The 19,680-nt window shown below is 42.7% G+C and overlaps 1 protein-coding gene across 1 annotated transcript in view; it reads left to right on the top strand.

Moving 5' to 3' along the window:
* cdh4 (cadherin 4, type 1, R-cadherin (retinal)) overlaps positions 1-18,331 on the top strand; it is a 186,951-nt gene extending 168,620 nt beyond the window's left edge. Inside the window, exons 10-17 of the mRNA XM_054616471.1 lie at positions 3,305-3,490; positions 3,774-4,027; positions 8,100-8,242; positions 12,470-12,706; positions 13,481-13,714; positions 13,849-13,988; positions 15,752-15,916; positions 16,411-18,331. Coding sequence (XP_054472446.1) covers positions 3,305-3,490; positions 3,774-4,027; positions 8,100-8,242; positions 12,470-12,706; positions 13,481-13,714; positions 13,849-13,988; positions 15,752-15,916; positions 16,411-16,617 — 1,566 coding nt within the window. The 3' untranslated portion in view covers positions 16,618-18,331. The remainder of the gene's footprint in view (positions 1-3,304; positions 3,491-3,773; positions 4,028-8,099; positions 8,243-12,469; positions 12,707-13,480; positions 13,715-13,848; positions 13,989-15,751; positions 15,917-16,410) is intronic.
* Positions 18,332-19,680: the final 1,349 nt, after the last annotated feature.

The following is a 19,680-nucleotide window of genomic DNA, read 5'->3' as shown; positions in this document are numbered from 1 at the left end:
CAAAGAAATTGTTCCCAGCCAGATGCCATTTCCGCTGCTTTGTCAATCTCCACTTTTTGTTATGCTTCCCACACAAACAACTAGACTCGGAGCAGTTCAGTAATTATTTGTGCATGACAGACGCGAGAAGAATTCATTGCTCTCTACGGGCGGCATGGAGAAAACATAAGAGCGCTAATTAAGTGAAATTGCTTGTGGGGGCGTAAACCAAGCTGATATATATGGCGTCTAATTTGGAAAAAAACAAAAAACAAAAAAAACAAGCCAAATGTTTTATTCATTTCATGGGCCTGGATGTGCAATGTTTGTCATTTTGTGATAAACAAAAAAACAATGGTACTTGCTATCAATCTATCTAATCAAAATATCTAATCAAGTGTATCACAGCACTGCTAAAGTGTACCCAGTGGTTTTTCACTCAGCGAACACTGATGGGGACAGGAAAGACTTGTGGGGTTGAAAGCTTGAACTCCCAGACACACAGGTTTACAGATCTGAAGAGAGTGCTATTTGTGATTCACCTGTAGAGCTGTAGCTTCTAAATAGCTGAAAGAGTTGGAGTGCCAGAGATTATTCACCACTTTCCACTGCTTCGCACTCCTTGACTTTGATTTGTGTTAAAAAAAAAACAGCAGACTGCTAGGAAAAGTGGCTTAATATGTCTGTATAACGTGAGAAATGTGACTGCTGGTAGATGCAGGTTGCCATAGCTGTGTCTTTATTACACTATAGTGGAGACATAACAGTCATCTTAAGTGGACTGATGGCAGTCCGATATTAGTAGGAGTCTGTTTTGGGGCATTTATTGGACCATAATGCTGTCATTACCGTTTGGTGTTGTTCTCAATACCCCATGAAGGAAGAGAAGAGCTCATTTATTCTTTCTGAGCTGTAGCTCTGCTGTCTAAAAGGGGACATTTTAATTTGCTGAGTCCATTTTCAGTAAAACGGTACTAGATTTCCCCTGCTGGGTGGTGCACCTTGATGCAGATTTATTTTCTAAAATGGTTTGCGGTCCATGCAGCACTGTAGCCACACTCATTTCCCTTGGCTGTACTACTGTACCAATCAAACGTCTGAAGGCTGGTCGCGTTTATAGACAGTTTCAAACGTGAAAAGCAATTCATTCAGGGTTCTGTGTAGTGCCGGCCTTCATGCATTTGTGATCTATTGGCATGTCAAAGGCTCATAAAATAGGAACTTGGCACAATTTGTCAATGAGGACACTTTTGAATGGTGTTATAAAAGTAATTTTCTCCCCTGAAGGTCAACATCTGTAGGCCTAAAGTGTCCCTAACTAACCCCTTGCTTTAGTCTTTCAAGCAAGACAATGCAACTTTTGAAAGAAGAAACAACTAATTATTCCTTTTAAAGATGAAAAATTGGATTCATAGGCAATAAACAAACCTTTGCTCATTTCAATCCACTAAAGGTTTTTGGAGCCACAGTCTTATTTGGTTTGGTATTACCAGTAACTTAAGGTACTTACTCTGTGCGGCCAAAACTTTAACAATGAATCTTGAAAGTGACACTACTGACCAAATGGCTGGCAGTACAGTTGTGAGCTCAACCGTGATACCGAAACGTTACTTCCCGGTTCTAAGCTTTTCAAAAGATCATGAAAACCACATACAATCCTAATGTGATTGTTGTAAAATCTTTTAACTGAACGTAAAAAAAATGTACCTGCAAAGGTTGCTGTATATGTGATATATTATCCTCGTTGACTGTCATTTGTGGCTGCAGCGCCTCTACCAAATGTTGCTGAACGAGCTCACACTGTTCCTAAGCTTTTCCTCCCATAAACTTCTCCTTGTTGTATGTTTCCATAGGCGAAGAACATCAAGTTTGTATATAAAGCCCTTTCAAGCCAGAACATGTAAACCTGAATAAACCTTTTGTGACATAGCAACTCAAATATAAGTTGAATGAATCTCTTTATTTTGCATCCTTGAATATTATCTTCACTGCCAAAGTAGGCTGAGTTCCCTTTTAACAATTTCCTACGAGTGAATCTTACTCGCCCCCCTCCTTTCCCATCTTCTTTGTGACTACAAAATCCTTCGGAAACTGGAAGTCTGTGTCTCTGGTGGCTTATCAATGGGTCCACATTGCATTTTAGTGAGAGTGGCCATTTTGGAAGCGTCCTCCCCTACAGTCAGCACCGTTGCGTCTGCCTCCTGAGAGAGCATACTCCATTTGGCCATCTGACAGCGCAGCCCAACAAGCTTGGAAGGTTCGTGGTGCTGTTTGTTGCTAAAGCCCGCGGTGGAAATGAAATGGAGGAGCCCACACACAAGAGACTGAGAGTGCATATTTAATTTGTTCTGTGCTTATCAGCGTGGTCGTACTGCAGGGGATGGGAGAAGAAAGGGCACGCAGGGAGGGAGGGAGGGAGGGAGGGAGGGAAGAAGAGAAAGAGAGGAATGGGGGCTGTTTGGACGCTGCTTCAATCCCACGATGATGAAGCCATTAAAGAGAACAGCAGCTGGCAGACACACCCTATAAACAAGTTAACGCTTCACAAGAGGAAACTCGGATTATTGCCTGACAATGTGAACTTTTAGTGTGTGTGTGTGTCTGTGTGTGTGTGCCTGTGTGTGTCTACCTTTCAGTGCCCATCCCTCTGTAGCTTGATAAATCCCAATAGAGGATGACATGCATCCTATTGCGCGGTGAATTCTTCTTCAGGCTCTGCAGCTGTAACCAAGTTTCCTCCAGAGTTAGTTCAGAGGGGAGTTGTTTCAGATTGCAGTATAATGAAGATCATTAGCCAAGATTATTCCTACCGCTGCCTTAATTACACTACTTATCTAATTGCTTATTAAGACCTAGATTTGGTGAAAGCACAGAATCCAAATTAAACGGGTAAACACTTAATTTAACAAATCCATTAGTTCTAATAAGAGTTTCATATGAGCAGACATGGCCTGGAATAACGGACAGCATTAACATAATGGGAGATATGATTCCATATTATCCACATTTAAACAAATAAGTCTCTGTTTGTCTCCTTTCTTCCTCGCCTATCTTCCTCATTTCTGCCCCATTTGTTTTGCTCAACACTCCGCTGTATTGAGCATTATTGGCATGACCCTAAAAGCAGTTTGTTTTCATAACAGCAGTTATGGAAAATGCTAAAAGATTGATGATGACACGAGCAAATGTTAAGAATCTCAATAAATCAACTCATTAGCATGCATTAGCCGACTGCTGGGAAAACATCAGCATAATGTTATCCCTCCCGTCCTCCCTGCTGTCACCTCCCCTCACTCCTCCCTCCTACCTCCCTCCCGCTCTGTAGTTTTCAGGGGAGGTGCCAGAGAACAAGGTGAATGTGGTGGTGACCAACCTGACGGTGGTGGACAGGGATCAGCCCCACAGCCCCAACTGGAACGCTGTCTACCGCATCGTCAGCGGAGACCCCACTGGACACTTCACCATCCGCACCAACCCCATCACCAACGAGGGCATGCTGACGGTGGTCAAGGTAAAAAATATGAAGCAGTATATTCTGCTTCTCCACGCACATCCCGATGTCTGCTGTTTAGCTTTGTTCTCCATTATTATTCAACGCTGCATCTTGCGTTTCCACCTGCTCTGAAGTGCCAGATGTTGATGACAGTACTTTGGTCTCACATTGTTTTCACTGAATTATATGTCATTTCTCAAATTGGAACACAATTAGAACTAATCTTGCAATCAGCCACACTCATTTCCCTCCCATTTTGTTTTCTGTCCCTCTCTCTCCCACCTCCTCTGTTCTTCTCTAGCCGGTGGATTTTGAGATGAATCGTGCCTTCATGCTGACCGTGGTGGTTTCCAACCAGGCCCACCTGGCCAGCGGCATCCAGTCCTCGCTTCAGTCCACAGCGGGAGTCACCATTTCGGTTCAGGATGTGAACGAGCCGCCCGTCTTCCCTGTCAACCCAAAGATGATCCGCTTTGAGGAGGGCGTGCCGGCGGGGACCACTCTAACCGTGTTCGCTGCTCAGGACCCTGACCACTTCATCCACCAGATAGTCAGGTACCTAAAAGCACGACGCAGTGGGATCATAGAACCTATACTATTATTGTTATGATAATGATACCACTCACCTATCTACGCATATCAACATATGTGTCATGTAGTTGTTTATATCAGTATGTGTGTATACATGTATACGTCAACATAATGTCTTCTCCATTTAGCTCTACTAAGGCCAATTGTAATGTCGACTAGGATGCTACCAGAGATGGGGTTGGGGGGGTAATTGTTTTTTTGTTTCTCTTGTTAAAAGAAAAAGAATAGATAGTTAAAAAAAAATGTAAAAGGCACACCGCAGAAGCGTAAGGTAGTTACGAAGGGCCCCAGTGTGCACTATTATGACGGGCCCTAGTGTAATTCTGAAGTTAGGAAGCACACGAGTATGACACACACACACCTTCAAACACACACACACACACACACACACACACACACACACACACACACACACACACACACACACACACACCAATGTATTGTCTCATCACATGTTCAAATACAGATTTGACATTGGACAATATCAAATTACACTTGCAAAGTCCCAAACTTGGTGGATGTTCTTCTTGTTATTCTTGAGTGGCAATCTGAATCACTCTTAAGAGCCCCCCCGCCTCATGGTCCCCAGTGCAACCGCACTGCTTGCACTGTTTGTCTTCATGCCGCTGGTTTACTTAATTCTACATGTAACACAAAATGAAACACATATACATAAGAATACTTTGGACGTCCTGATTAGCATGTTTTGACAGGACCTCTTTAACCTGAAATATCCAAAAGCTTCATTAATATTTTTTTTGTCTTTATATAAATGAGAACATATAACACAACATCAAGGTTAACTAATTACAGTAGGTGTCATAAATAATAAAGCAAAACAAAAACAGAACTACCTCCTACACACTAATTAAAAAGACAATAATTATCATTTATTAGGAAATTATGGGAAAAGGTTTATGGAAAATGCATTTTAAAGAAAAGGTATTATTGCATTAACAGAGTCATCATAGGACTCCCCCTGTGTTTTTGGAGCTTTAATACAATATATTATTTGCACCATGTCATAAAGTCCCATTAGATATTTAAGCATGAAATTATTTTTATTTGATTTATGTGTACTCTTTTAAGAGTTTTAGTGACATTTTGTCAGGTCAGCAGTCACTGCTAATTCTACCAGCTGCATTCTCAACCTGTTTAGTTCAAACAACCATCTGTTGCATCATTTATTTGATTTAAATTAAGTTTCTTGGATACATTTGCAGTTTGGACTTACTGTGAGGACTAAAGCTCCTCTGAGCTCCTCGTGATAGTCCGTATAGCGAGGCATTTCCAATATTTGTATCTCCTTTTCAATCAGTGTGTCACCAGTGTTTTATCAGTTGTGAGCAGTTTCTCCTCCGTTTATCCCTCTTCTGTGACATTCTCAACCGACCTTCCACCCACAGACCGGGCTCCAGTTACCTCCCCGTTGCCAGGCGACTGGTATGAAGAGGTCATCCAGTAATGAGTTGGACACTGTCTTTCTGCCCTCCTTAGATCCCCATCTTCTCTTCCTCCTCATTGAACCCATCCTTCATACATCCCTCCTAACTGGGGTGACACACCGCGGGCAACGTGCCATCAAGGCATCGACCCTGTGTGACAGAAACTCCCACATGCCCACTAAGGTCCAGCGGTACGGTTCCACTCCATAGCCAGCTCCGACGAGAGAGATTGATTTTTCTTAATGTCAGTGAGATGGCCTTTCCTACTGAGGAACCCAGTGGAAATGTTACTGAATTGGTAGCGAGGGTGGGAGTGGGAGATGTACTCGTATATATATATATATAAACACTGCACTGGGGGGTGAGCACTATCCACATTTCAGGTTGCTTCTCCTAAAAAAGACATGTCATGCAAACTAAGTGGGCTGGGCTCCTCAGCTCTTTGAGAGAAGCAACTCCTCTTTTACTCCCCCCGCGCTCCCGCTGACCCTGTCACTTTCTTCTCTGTCAGTCTGTGTGTCTGTTATTGATGGGAGCTCAGAGCTGCTGTCTCCTCCAAAGCAGCTTGCCAGCAGACACTCAGCTCATGCTCAGACAGCTCTGCTGCTGCTGTATTCCCTTTAGGTGACCTCGGTTGAACCCTCACTGAAGCAAAAACAAAAAGACACAGAAATGCAGAGCCGTAGACTCACAACATGCACACAAGCTCCCACAGAGGATGAGTGAAAGGCCTGTGCGTGAGCAGCGGATGGGAGAGGAGCCAGCTCAAGTCTCTGAATGTCTTGCTTTTTCCTCTCTCTGGTGGAAGAGAAAGATGATGTGAGGGCGAGCCTTTTTGCCAGCTGATTCTACTGTTAGATGTGATTTAAGTGGCAGCATGAGCTAATTTAAGTGTGTTTGTTTGTGTATGTGTTTCTCTTTTTTTGTAAGTGTTAGAATACAAACCCTGCGGAGAGAAGACACGTTGGTTGTTCCTCACTTCTAAAGGTCTTAGTTTAAAGCCTGGGTTTAGGATTAAAGTGGTACTCTGAGAATTCAGTATTGCCCTTCCATGAAGACTCAATAGAGACAAATTAAAAAAAGAAAGGTCAAAATCGAATCAGCATGGGTCGAGACATCCTGACATTTACACAATGTACACACAGCCTGCAGAGCAGAAGCAGCACATTAGTAGAGCAGCAGCACGAGGGTGGGCCTTGCACTTCTGCGACATCGGCACGGGTCGGAATGGCGTTATGCAGTAACTGCTCGCCAGTGATGCACAACAGAGACATGCACTAAAATGCCCAAATATTCTGAATGGAAAAATCATTTATTATCCGTCATGAAGTATCACAGCTGATTAAACTATAATGAAGGGCATGTTTTTTTAGCTGTCTATGAGGGCAATGAGTCTCTGGGGCCCCAAACAGAACATTAAGGGTTAAGACACTTTGCTCATGAAGACAGCAGGAGGTGACATCTTGTTGGCACAGGAAGGAGATGAGAGTGCCAGGCATGACACGCAAGCGCCAGGATCTAACATGCAGGGTAACATCAGACCCTGACTAACACTACATGACAACTCTTTCACTAGAAATTAGAGTTATTTTCTTCTATTTATTCAATGCTCTATACAAGAAAATGTGAAAAATATTATGTATGCTATCTCTCATTATGTCCCTTTTTTCTGCCTGTTTACTAAGTGTGCACCATCCTAGTGGTGTATGTCTTTAGCTGGAGGTGGAATTAGTTTTCTCTCCATGCCTGTGTGGCTCAAACTAAGCAGTGTCAGCCTCCGACACACTCTAAATAAGCCCCCTTTCCCCCTCATCAAGTGTTCTACCCACCATGCTTACATTCAGACACACGCCTCTGATCTCTCTCACTTTTCCTCTCCGTCTGCTCCGATCTTTCAACTCCACCCCCTGTCATCTTGGTGACACGCTGACCATCTAACCTTCTAGTGAGACTTCTCGCTTCTCCGCAATTAAACATTTCTCATTAGACCCGAGAGAGGGAAGCGCTTCCTCCTCTCGACAAGTTGTTAGGACTCGTCAGAGTCGTTAATGGGATTCCTACACTTTAATTGCAGCTGTCACTTTCCACTCCGCTGACGTATCGACCGGTGACAGCGATGAGAGTTGCCATGGCGGCTGTGTGGGTACAAAGAGCGGTGATGTTGTTAAGACCACTGTTTGGCTGTTCTGCATGCAGGGTTCAGGTTTTCATCGGTCTTCGTGCTAATGAGCTGTTGCTATCATAAGCTCGGTGAACATATGTTTTGCTCTCCATGTCACTGTAATATATCAAAGGTGCTCGCCTGGTATTGCTTATTATGGTAATGAACATCCAACCTGATGATGGGTACTTTGGAATAAAAGATGCAGAGCTGCTGGAATTCAAGTAACAGTTGGCTGCAAAAGTCAACATCTGGCATGAGTTTCTGTATTATTTGTGTTTGGATTAATGAAGTATCTGGCTTTCACTCTGTCCCTCTGTTTCTGTGTGTGTGTGTGTGTGTGTGTGTGTGTGTGTGTGTGTGTGTGTGTGTGTGTGTGTGTGTGTGTGTGTGTGTGTGTGTGTGTGTGTGTGTGTGTGTGCGTGCACAGGTACTCCAAGTTGTCAGACCCAGCTAACTGGCTAAAGATCAACAGGACCAATGGTCAGATCACCACCATGGCCCTGCTGGACCGAGAGTCCATGTACGTCAAAAACAATGTGTACGAGGCCACATTCCTGGCATTCGACAATGGTAAGTCCGGTAAGTCACGATGACTGTGTGTGTTGTGACTCTAGATTTATATTTAAACAGTAGGACACGATTTTTTCGATCCACCGCTTTGGTCTAAACAAAAAAATCTCTACATCTATTGGATGGATAGCCCGGACATTTGGCACAGACGTTCGTGGTCCCAAGAAGATCAATCCTGATTTCTCTGGTGATCCCCTGCCTTTTCTCGAGTGCCACCATGAGGTTGGCATTTGTGGTTTTGACCAAACAATCTCAAGAAATAGTTTTTATCCAGCGACATCATCAGGTCGCAAAACTTTCGTGACCAAATACCTGTGCATTCCTATCAGCCCCAGTGGTACTTTGTGTCAGTGCGAATTAACAACTATTAGCATGCTAACACACTAAAAGGAGTTGACATTACAAGTGATAAACATCAGCATGATGGCATTGTGCATTTTTGTTATGTTGATGTTAGCATTTAGCTCAAAGCACCACTACGTCATATGAACAGCCTGACATAGCACCAATGTAGACTCATAATCTGGTTTGTTCTCGTTGCAAAAAATGACATCAGCTATATTTAAATGTTGATAACAATACATCGATCATCATCTGGCTGAAAAGGAGGCTGTTTATTAAAATGAAGGTACTGTAGCACAGACGGGATGAATGTAGTGTCTGTCATTATGGGCTACAACGTAGTCAAGTAACACATTTTTACTGGCATCTTTCTCACTACTGTGGCACTTATCATCCTAACACATTATGAATCATGATGCATTATTTTATAAATTGGATCCGTACCTTCAGGGAAGGTGTCGTTCTGTCGCTTGACATAACATTGCTGGTTAATTTGCTTGAATAAACTGGAAAACAGCCTTGTAAGCTGTTTCATTCACCTGAGTACACCTCACCTGAATAGTAAGGAAACGCATAAATACTGTGTGGTATTTATACGTCTTGTCACTAACACAGGTCTAATGCATTACATAGGTTAGCTTCTCTAAACTCATTATGACCTAAATTAGCAAGGCTTCCCATTTTACTTAAAATTAAAATAATTTTATGGACCAGAGCTACTCAAACACAGAGCAAACAGTTGTGGATTTGTGACATGGAACTCCATGACTGTAGATTGTATTGTTAAATATGACACTGTTACTTTCCTGGCGGATACTCTACAGTGTGTTTGAACAATGAATGTGTGGGACGATCTGTTCATATACTGTACTGTATGAAGTATACTGTGCATAAATATGCACCGACCTTCGTTGCCCTGCGTCTGATGGATGAAAAATGAAAACAGGATCTGCCAATGAAGGTCTTGAGTATCAGCCTCAGCAGCGCAACAATGTATGAAGCTTAACTAAAGCACTACAAATAGAGGTGCTTGCTCTTTGTGTAAGTAGGAGGGACCCAGGTGCTTTTACTCCAGTGAGAAATGAGGGATTGGTTGCCCCGAAGCACACCAACTTAAGCTCAAAGTGTTGACTCCCTATTGATTCCGGAGCCCAGTGTCAACAAGGGGATATATTCCACTTTGATTGAAATTCTCTTTACTTATTCTACTCAAGCAAAGCGAAAGAAGCAACAAAGCACCCAGCCAATCATAACCGACAAGACGGTCGATGGGCCTTGGGGCCTGCCAGGGGCAGCAGACCTTTACATAGTTGATGCACCAAGTTACTGTCTGATAGAGGAGAAACAGTTGAAATATAACACTGATGAGCTACTGGGATGGACTGTACTGCATTGCATCAGGAATTTTGTTCGGCTTGCTGACAGTCTGTAGGCAGCGGGTTGTCAACTGAATATCAAGGCTACAATATATCACTGCAGTCTGTTTGTTTACCGAAGCAGTACAAATACTTTCTTCATCTGTAGTTCGTAATGTTACGATCCCGCAAACGTCCTGCATTTACTTAAGTAAAAGTTAAATTGTATCAGCAAAAGTGTAGTAAGAATTTAAAGTGATAGTATTCATTTAGCAGAAATTTAGAGTGGTTTATATTTACTGTATATTATGTTATTGGCTAATTATGAGTGATTGCTATTATTTGTGATCAATAGAACCTTATAGACTTTAAGTGGAAGTGTATTGTGAGGATACAAACATCTTGTTGTTGTATTACAAGGGTTAATAATTTTTGGCAGTTACTTACACACTACCAAAATTAGTTACTGAAGTTTTGATATACTTGTGTTTGTCAGATGTGGAACATAGCTTATTACATTTAATTTCCATTTTATTATTTTACATGGGATTTTGCATTAATTTGCTATATTGTAACTAAATTGTTACTGTAAAAAGTGTAAACACTTATAAATATCATGATATCGATTCAAACCATGTGAATGAACGCTACTGATGCTCGGTTATTTCTGTTTTATCTACTTTAATCTAAAAAATCATCAGAAATTAGAGGCAGATGTGTTTTGCAAGTATTATCTTAATCTTCAAAGTAACTAGTAGATAAAGTGCTCACATAAATGTTGTGAAATCAAAGGTATAATATATCCCTCTGAAATGTAGTAGTGTAGAAATACCTCCATTTTTATGTAGAAGTGCTGTACTTTATTTAATTTACCACTGGAGATTAGAAGGATTATCTGATCACATCCACAGATTTTTATTGAGTCATTTCAAAGATCTCTCCATAACTAGAGAATAAAATAAATCCAAACTTAATCTTGTGCCGTTTGTTTTAAAGCACACTGGAGTCTGTTGATCATTTTAATTCTGCCCATATGTTTATATCAGTAATTTGAACCGCGTCCCAGCGGAAACAAACACTTTAAAATGAGAGAGATTATCATTTATGAGTCTTTGTTTTGCAGCATGCCCACACTTCTGCAAGTGCTTGGATAGCTTTAAGCCCCTGAAAACTTCACATTTTAAGTAATTCCCTATCACATTAAATATTAATGACTAAATATAAGACAATCAAAGTGAGATTTTGCAAGAAAACATCCTTCTGTGTTATTTATAATAAGATTTTAGCACTCAATAACTCTAACTCTAACTGTGTGGTCTGATCAGATATTCTGAACGCAGCCTGGCAACATAAATAAACAACCCCATAACTGTCACGTTTGGATTCAAATTATGCTAAATCCTGATTGGTGCTTGGAAATACATGTTATTGCATCACCCCAGCCACAACATAGAGTGAGATGAGCACGGACAAATCAGCTGAGACTATCTCACATGTGAAATAACCCAAACTTTGATTGTGTATATGCAGAACACCACCGCTCAAAGTAACAAGTTGATTGAGAAAATACATGTTCAGGGCCTTAAAATATACTATTCAACAAAATCAGTTACCTGCATGGAGTCAGACTTACGACTTTAACCTCACACTAGAGTTCTACCTCATTACAAAATAAAACAAGCAAACCAGCAAGACAACTTCCAGTTCACTTCACTTCTTTGAAAGCAAGCTGTGCGGCTGAAAAAAAGAACAACGAGGCGCTTATTTCCAGCACCATGTTGTACAGCACCGACAGCAACAGAAACAATGTGGCAGAAAAACAACATTTCTCAGTCAGTTATGCGCAGTAATTAAAGCACATAGGAGATTTGCTGCTAATGCATAAAACATCAAAAATGTGTCTCCCATCCTGATGGTTCTGTTCAGGGCCTGGCAGCCGTGAGAAAGCCTGAATAAGTTATGGTGAGCTTGTGTTGCTGGGTGTAGTGAAGGGTTAGCGTCATTTCCCAGTGGGCTTTGCGGAGTGCAGATAACAGCAATCTTTATGTGAGCGTTGTCCCATCCGGAACGAGTCTCGCCTCAGCCCTTTCAGGGAGCAGCCACATCTAAAAACGAGGACTGTTAAAATGTATGCGTCCCTTCATTTGTTCTGGTTGTTTTGTTTGGGTGCTCTGTACAAATGCACACAGTATTGCCCCTCCACTTTCAGCCCCTCAGTAAACAAAACCTCTCTTCTTTCCAAATTGTTTCTCTGCCTGCACGCCTCATTTTCTCACTTCCACACATGAATCAGCGAGAAACATGTCATTGAATTTGAAGGATTGTTTTGCTCACGATTGTGTTGCTTTCTCATCACACTTGCCTCTCAACTCCCCGTTCCTGCCTTTTTGGTGCTCCATCTTCAAATCATTTCATCTGCACTCCCCTGCCTCGCCGCCCGTTCACTCCTCTCTCGAAAAGCTACCTTATTATCTCGCCATCTCCTCCTTTGATCTCTTTGCCTCCTCTCCTTACTCTCCCCTGCCCTCAGGCTCGCCTCAAGCCAGCGGGACAGGAACCCTCCAGATCTACCTGATCGACGTGAACGACAACGCGCCGGTGCTGATTCCCCGGGAGGCCCAGGTGTGCGAGCGCGCGCGCCCCAACTCCAGGGTCAACATCACAGCCTCGGACGCAGACGCCGACCCCAACGTGGGGCCCTTTGTCTTCGAGCTGCCTTCTTTCCCCGCCAGCGTTCGCCGCAATTGGACCATATCCCGACTCAGCGGTACTTAAATGCTCTATATTGTTTTCACTGCAGCTCCGATTCATATTGCAAATATCCCCCCCCCCTGTGATGTATAATTTAAGGGGGTATCTGGGAATGATATATTTAGCATCCCCAGCTGAATTAAACCATAAACGTAACAGATGGGACGCAAAGGCCCCTCTACAGAATAACTGGCGACATCAATCAGGGGACCAGGGATTGCTGTAAGCTGCGAGAGAAGTCCAAGTTTAACAAAATGTCTCACAAAGCTCACAGTGAGAGACGCGGGTGCCATCCAGTGTTGACGTACGATCCGTCGTTTGTGACAAATGAGATCCATTCATCTCCCTGTCCCCCAAGCAGCCGATCTGTCACCTAATCCACCCAGATGGATGTATCTCAGCAGTTGTCTTGAGGACAAATCTGATCACATACCTGGATTCTTCTCCCACTGAGGCTCTTGTCTTAGCTTGACTGAGTGATAGATGCTGAAGGTTACACATTCTGTTTTCTTTTTATATCTCTAATGCCTCCTCGCATACAAACATGTCAGAATGATTGCCGTGCAGTTTGTTTGGTTGCAGCTTTTATTTGGTGTGTCATTCCCTCGTACCTACGCACATGACGACATGATATCCTGCAGTAAACAAAATGTAATTCCTCCGCAGTACACTGTCTAATCAAATTTTCCCCTTTTCTCCTTCTTCTTCCCACTCACTTCCCTCCATCTCTTTCCCCACTTTCTGCTGTTTTCTCTCCATCACCAACACCATCTCACTCCCACTCCCACAGGTGACTACGCTCAGCTGAGGCTAAGGATCGCTTACCTGGAGGCGAGTGTGTACGAGATCCCGATCATTGTGTCCGATTCGGGGAACCCTCCTCTGTCCAACCGCTCTGTGATTAGAGTCAAAGTTTGTCCCTGTGACGATAGCGGGGACTGCAGCTCCACAGGGGCCGTGGCAGCAGCCGGCCTCGGCACCGGGGCCATCATCGCGATCCTCATCTGCATCATCATACTGCTCAGTGAGTACGACACTGTGGAGCAAGCAAACATTTGCACTATTTGGATTGTTATATCAGTATGTATCGTGAAAATGTAGTTTGTAAGTCAAACATCTTTTCTTTATGACAACTACTGACATTTCTGTGTTTCACAGGTATGGTTCTGCTGTTTGTGGTGTGGATGAAGCGCAGAGAGAAGGAGCGGCAGGCAAAGCCCCTGCTGATCGACCCCGAGGACGACGTCAGAGACAACATCCTCAAATATGATGAGGAGGGAGGAGGAGAGGAGGACCAGGTATGGTTTGAAAAGCATAGATACATACATAGTTAAAAGGCTGTCAACCAGCAGTGGCATGAAAATCTTACATATTTTGGCTAAAGATGGTATTTACGGTATTTTATGGAAGGTCGGGAATGTATTAATAGATTATATTTGACAACTTTATTAATCCCCATAAGGGAAACTGGTTTGGTCCCCAATGCACAGTAACAAGAAACAAATGGGACACAAGTCCAACTAATGTTTTTTCCAAGAGGACACAGCATAGTTGGGGAGTCTGTCTAGCCACACAATTAAAAATCAATAAAATGGATCATTTAATTATGGCGGCAACTAATAGTTATTTTAAGTGTCGATTAGTCTGCTGATATTTTCTTGATTAATAACTAATTCCCACAGATCATGGTGATGTATTCAGATTGATTGTTTTATTTGACCATCAAACCCCAAAATTGTTGACTATCATATGTGACAAAAAATGCATCAGAGAGAAGCTGGAACCAGCGAATATTTGGCATCTTTGAATTAACGACTTCAAAAAAGTAATTAATTCATTTTCTGTTGATTTAGTGATGTGCAACTCCACAATTAATAAATAAAAGCTGACCCTAAATGTCACATCTGAAACGGGACCAATGAAACATCTAATGAATAAGAGATGAAACGCTTAACTCTTTAATAAAGTTATATTCAAAGAAAGTAAGAGAAACAGAAAATTTTAAATAAAATAAAAAGATTAACCATCAGGATTGAGAAGGTCTGAGTCAGCTGGCTCGCCAAAAGCTTTTTTTTTAAGTGAGTTAGACTTCGAAAAAAGTTTTCAGTGTGAAATCTGCCCTCTGCCCTACGAGCAAGTTCTGGGGCTGAAAAAGCTGCTCGACTTGAATGCCAAGTACAGTCGGATGTGCAACTCTTTCCAAATGAAGAGTCCCTTTTCTGTGTAGAAATAGATATATAAGCTATACCCATACTGCACACCTCCTCTACTTATCTAATAGTGCTTTCTAGATAAAGCAACAATTTTAAGCTCCAACAGCTTGCATTAATTCAGAAATGTATCATTAATTATGCCATTTTAAATACTTGCTATTTTAACACTCACACACACACCAGATATCTAGCGCATAAACACACGCTAGCATCAGATGGCTGCCGTGTCTTTATTTTCATTCTTAAGAGAGAATGAGCATATTGCATAGCGAACACACTTTAAGAGCAGTGTGACAGTAAAGTGTAAAGCTCATATATCCTGTTTCACTGTCTGTTGTTCATATTATGAATTTTACCATAGCTTACAGTTTAAATGATCAGCAGTGTTTGACCACAGATGCTATTGCTTTCAGTATTATTCTTTTTTTATAGTGTTAGACTTCCCTGAACATCCTTGTTTCTAACAGTAGAACACTAGGATTTGTGGGTAATTCCCTCAAGCAAGGACTGCAGCACTGCAGATTTACAAAAAGGCTGAAAGTCTGTTTGAAAGCCCTGCAGCACAGATGCCTCTGCAGGTCAGCCCTGAGCCCTCCAGACTTAACAGGAATGATCATCAAAGTCTGTGAGGCAGTGAGGAGGGGCAGTGGGACCAAAGTCTATGAGCCAACTTGGAAACCGGGCTAGATTTAAAACACAATGCATGTCCAGTACTGTATATAGAGAAAAAAAGGTTAATCATTTTGTGTTGAATCACTAAGTGACCCTAATGAATACTTTAAAATTCAACAAAAGAGAAGTTAAAATCTTGATTTTCATTCACCATTCCCTCTATGGCCTTCATCCAGGACTATGACCTGAGCCAGCTGCAGCAGCCTGAGTCTTTAGATCACATCATCAGTAAGCCAGCGGGGGTGCGCAGGGTGGATGAGAGACCTGTGATCGCTGAGTCACAGTACCCCGTCAGACCCAGCCTGCCACACCCTGGAGATATAGGAGACTTCATTAATGATGTAAGTTCAATGTTCAATGAGGGGAAATGTCTTGGTGTTGCATGCTTCCCATAACTGTTTCTGTGTGTAAACTGGGCAGTATAGAGGTGTCCACAGACCTATATGATGTGACTCATACAAAGGTTTACACAACATGAAGGGATTTTTTTCTCATTCTCCAGAATTGTGCTCCCGTCAGCAGGGATACTGTTAGAAATAATTGTCCCCCGTACACAGCTCAGGCAGCGTTCAGACCATGATGGAACAGTAAAACCATAATGGCTGGGTAAGCAAGAAGAGACGCGGTTTATTGCAACTTTTACAGTCCGGCCACCTGAACCTGTGAAATATCATCATCTCGGTTTTATTGTTGGTGAGCAATGACCGGCCTAAATCCAGTGCTTCTAAAAGACCACCATGAGAGTATGTAGGTCTAACCACACAGAGCAGGAAATGATGTTACTGTAGATCGGAGGTTGTATATCTTCATTCTTTATCTGCCTTTATGTCTCCAGGGTCTGAGGGCAGCAGACAACGACCCCACGGCTCCTCCCTACGACTCCCTGCTGGTGTTCGACTACGAGGGCAGCGGGTCAACCGCCGGATCTGTCAGCTCACTGAACTCCACCAGCTCAGGGGACCAGGACTACGACTACCTCAACGACTGGGGCCCCCGCTTCAAGAAGCTGGCCGATCTCTACGGGGGAGGGGACGATGACTGAGAGCGGAGCACGGGGGCCAGGTGGGGCTGCGGCAGGAGTCGGGAGAGGCGGGGTCGGTTGGATGATGCTCCTAGAAACCGGGCAGGGGCCAAGAACATGACGCAGTCTCCATGGTAGACGTGTGAGGAACAGACCCCTACATGGGCTGCGTCACTTCGCTCACAGCGACCGATGCCCGCAAACATGAATTTCCGCTGCAGCGCAACTGTATTCTGGCTTTATATTTTGTAGTGGCGAGTTTCTAGTGTGACGTTTTCTTTTTTTTTTCTTTTTGTTCTCTCACCGTGCTGGACCCGGAGCCCTCTGGGGATGAATCAAGGCGGTCGTGAGAGACACGAGTAGTGAATTTGTGCTGATATGATTTAAAAAGAAAAAAACCCATCTCTTGCTTTAGTCTAACACTGAAGAGAATGTTTTCGGGACGACGCTCTCTGACTCTCTTTCACTCTGTCAACTTGAATTTCCTTAGAACAGAAGCACTGTCATTTTATAAAGTGCCTTTTGTGGTGTGTTTTTGTATCAGACTCCTGCTATCTCAGGATCAGTTGCCATTCGTGCAGTGCAGTGGAGGCGCGTTCTCTTGTCGCCTCCCCCCTCCTCGCTGCGCTCCTCAAAAACCAGCCCTGCCTGTCACTCTCCTCTCCCCTTCACAGTGGTGCAGATGACCAACCCCAGCAGCCAGTCCCAGGAGGGAAGGACACAACCAGGGCAGACTATCGGATACCATAACCCCAATGAATTATGGCCTAAAAGACGAGCCAGTAACAGTTGCTGTGGGGAAGACAACACTCTTCCTCCAAGGACCTGCTCAGTTTGACTTTCACAAGCATCACCTGTCGACACGCTGACATTGTGTGAGACCATTTTTATACATGTGGGGGTTTTTCTTATTTAGTGGAGAATGCCTGCCTTTCCTCTGTGGACTCACGAGTTTAGGAGCCTTTATGTTGAGATGCTTGCCTGCCCTGTATGGTTTTGTGTTGCTCTCTCCACAGTGTAAAGCTTATGTAGGCATGATCTGAGTAGTCAGACGGTGTAAGAAGGTGGAACTTGAGAATGACTTGGAACAACAATCTGAAAAATATTCTTTTTTTTGTTGCCTTGAACATTCCCGTTTTTTTTATAGGCCAACAAAACTATTAAAAGGTGCATGATTTTTTTTTTTTTCAAAATGTTTTACTCAAAGCACTTGTTACTATGTGGTGAGAATGTGAAAATAGTCAGCGGAAACTATATGAGTATACTCTGTATAAAGACACTGAGAAAATAAAAATACTGTAAGATACCTATTTTTGAAGTATTGATGACATAAAAGTTGCTGCTCTTTCTCTAGCTCTTCGTTGGGCTTAGGGGATTTTTAGCCGGTTCATTTTTAATATGTGGATATTATTTGTTTCTTTGTCTTCTGTTGAAGCATTATTCCATTTATTAAGATGCCTGCTTGGACATGTTTTTTGTTTCAGTTTTGCCCTGCTTTTCTTCTCATGAGATTGTTTTCTAAAAAATGCTTTGTTATACTCCTTTTATATGTGAAAACACAGCCTTCCCCTCTCACTCTCTATTGTCTCTGACGGATGTGTTCCTCCTGGTGGCCTCTGGCCTCGGGACAGAGGAAGGTTCATTAGCCATGCCTGCTGATAGTTGTTCTATTATTCAGTGTCCTGGAATTCTTTTATTCAATCATCTAGATACTGGATGTGTGCTTCAGAAAATAAACAAGACGTGTTTTGAAAATGTGCCATCTTTATTTAAAATATTCCCTACATTAATCATCCTCAGGTGTATACTGAACTGTGTGACATGGGAAATTAATTGGACTCAGAGTTGTAAATTATAATGGGCTTTATCTCGGATAGCCTTGACTAAAAGCTGCCATGTGTTGGAATTTCTGATGGTTGCACCCCCCAGTGGTAGTATTAAAAAAAGATACTGTGTTAGACAGCAATGTTTGCATCCCCCCCATACACATACAATTTCCAGATATAGTAGCTTTAAATTCACTGCATTTTTACCTTTGTTCATGAAATGATTGGTTTGTATTTGCACACTGAATGACCATCTTTATTTCTTACAGTTAAATAATGTATTTTTAAGAGCAAGAGTTATAGGTTTTTAAGTCTTAAGTGAAATAGTGTCTCCCTTTTGGAATTACACAGTTAATCTTTGCCCCTTTTGTTTGGATATGGCTTCATTTTCTAATAAAAAAACCTCCTTGGGTCCTTTTATTGCACCCCAGAAGAGGGAGTAGGAGAGGTCAGGAAGTATATTTGTGTCCATTCCTGTGATTTCAATTAGTCAGCTGAAGCACCAAAAAACCCACTGGGGACTTAAAGGGATTTAATCCTCTCCGGCTGTGTGTCTATCAATTAGCCACACCATTAATCCCCACGGCGTAATCTCATTAGATAGAGCGCCTTTAATGAGACACCCAGTGAGAAAGCAGAGAGGCAGGCAGTAAGAGAGAGGGAGAAAAATGAGGCGGCGGCGAGATGCAGGTAGGCCGTGTGGAGAGGTGATTAGTAGGATGGAAGAGAGGGTCAGCAGAGAGAGAGAGGGGGGGGGACCTAGCACGGCAGGGAAAATGCATAACATTTAGAAAATGGTTTGGGGGGGGAAAAATGGTTAAATATGAGGTAGAGAAATAGAGTTGTACTTGATCATGTGTTGGTTGTCCACTATGGCTCGAGATTAGAGGAATGGGCAATTGAGAGGGAGAGATTCGTCATCTACTGGAGTGTCCCAGGAATGAGAACATCCGGTAATAAACCTGAGTTAACCTTTGCTGCAGTGAATAGTGAATTCTGCTATGGACCAGAGAGAAATGTGGACCTATGTTACTGTAATAAAACAGCCATCATAGGTGGGATCCACTGCTCTGAAATAATAATCAAATTGGTAAAAGGTCATCCTGGTCATAGCCAGTCAGCAGATAAGCCGATGAGTTTCAGAGAAAGTTTATTTGATGGGTTTAGCTGAAGTTCACTTGGTTTCCCTGTGGCAGAGAGGCAGAGTGGAAGAAGAAAGCACACCCGAGTTGCCCCCTTGATAAATGGCGTATATAGA

This window comes from Anoplopoma fimbria, chromosome 17, assembly GCF_027596085.1.
Source record: "Anoplopoma fimbria isolate UVic2021 breed Golden Eagle Sablefish chromosome 17, Afim_UVic_2022, whole genome shotgun sequence".
Taxonomy (NCBI): domain Eukaryota; kingdom Metazoa; phylum Chordata; class Actinopteri; order Perciformes; family Anoplopomatidae; genus Anoplopoma; species Anoplopoma fimbria.
The sequence above is the reverse complement of the archived record's forward strand: the minus strand, read 5'-3'. Positions and strand labels throughout refer to the sequence as shown.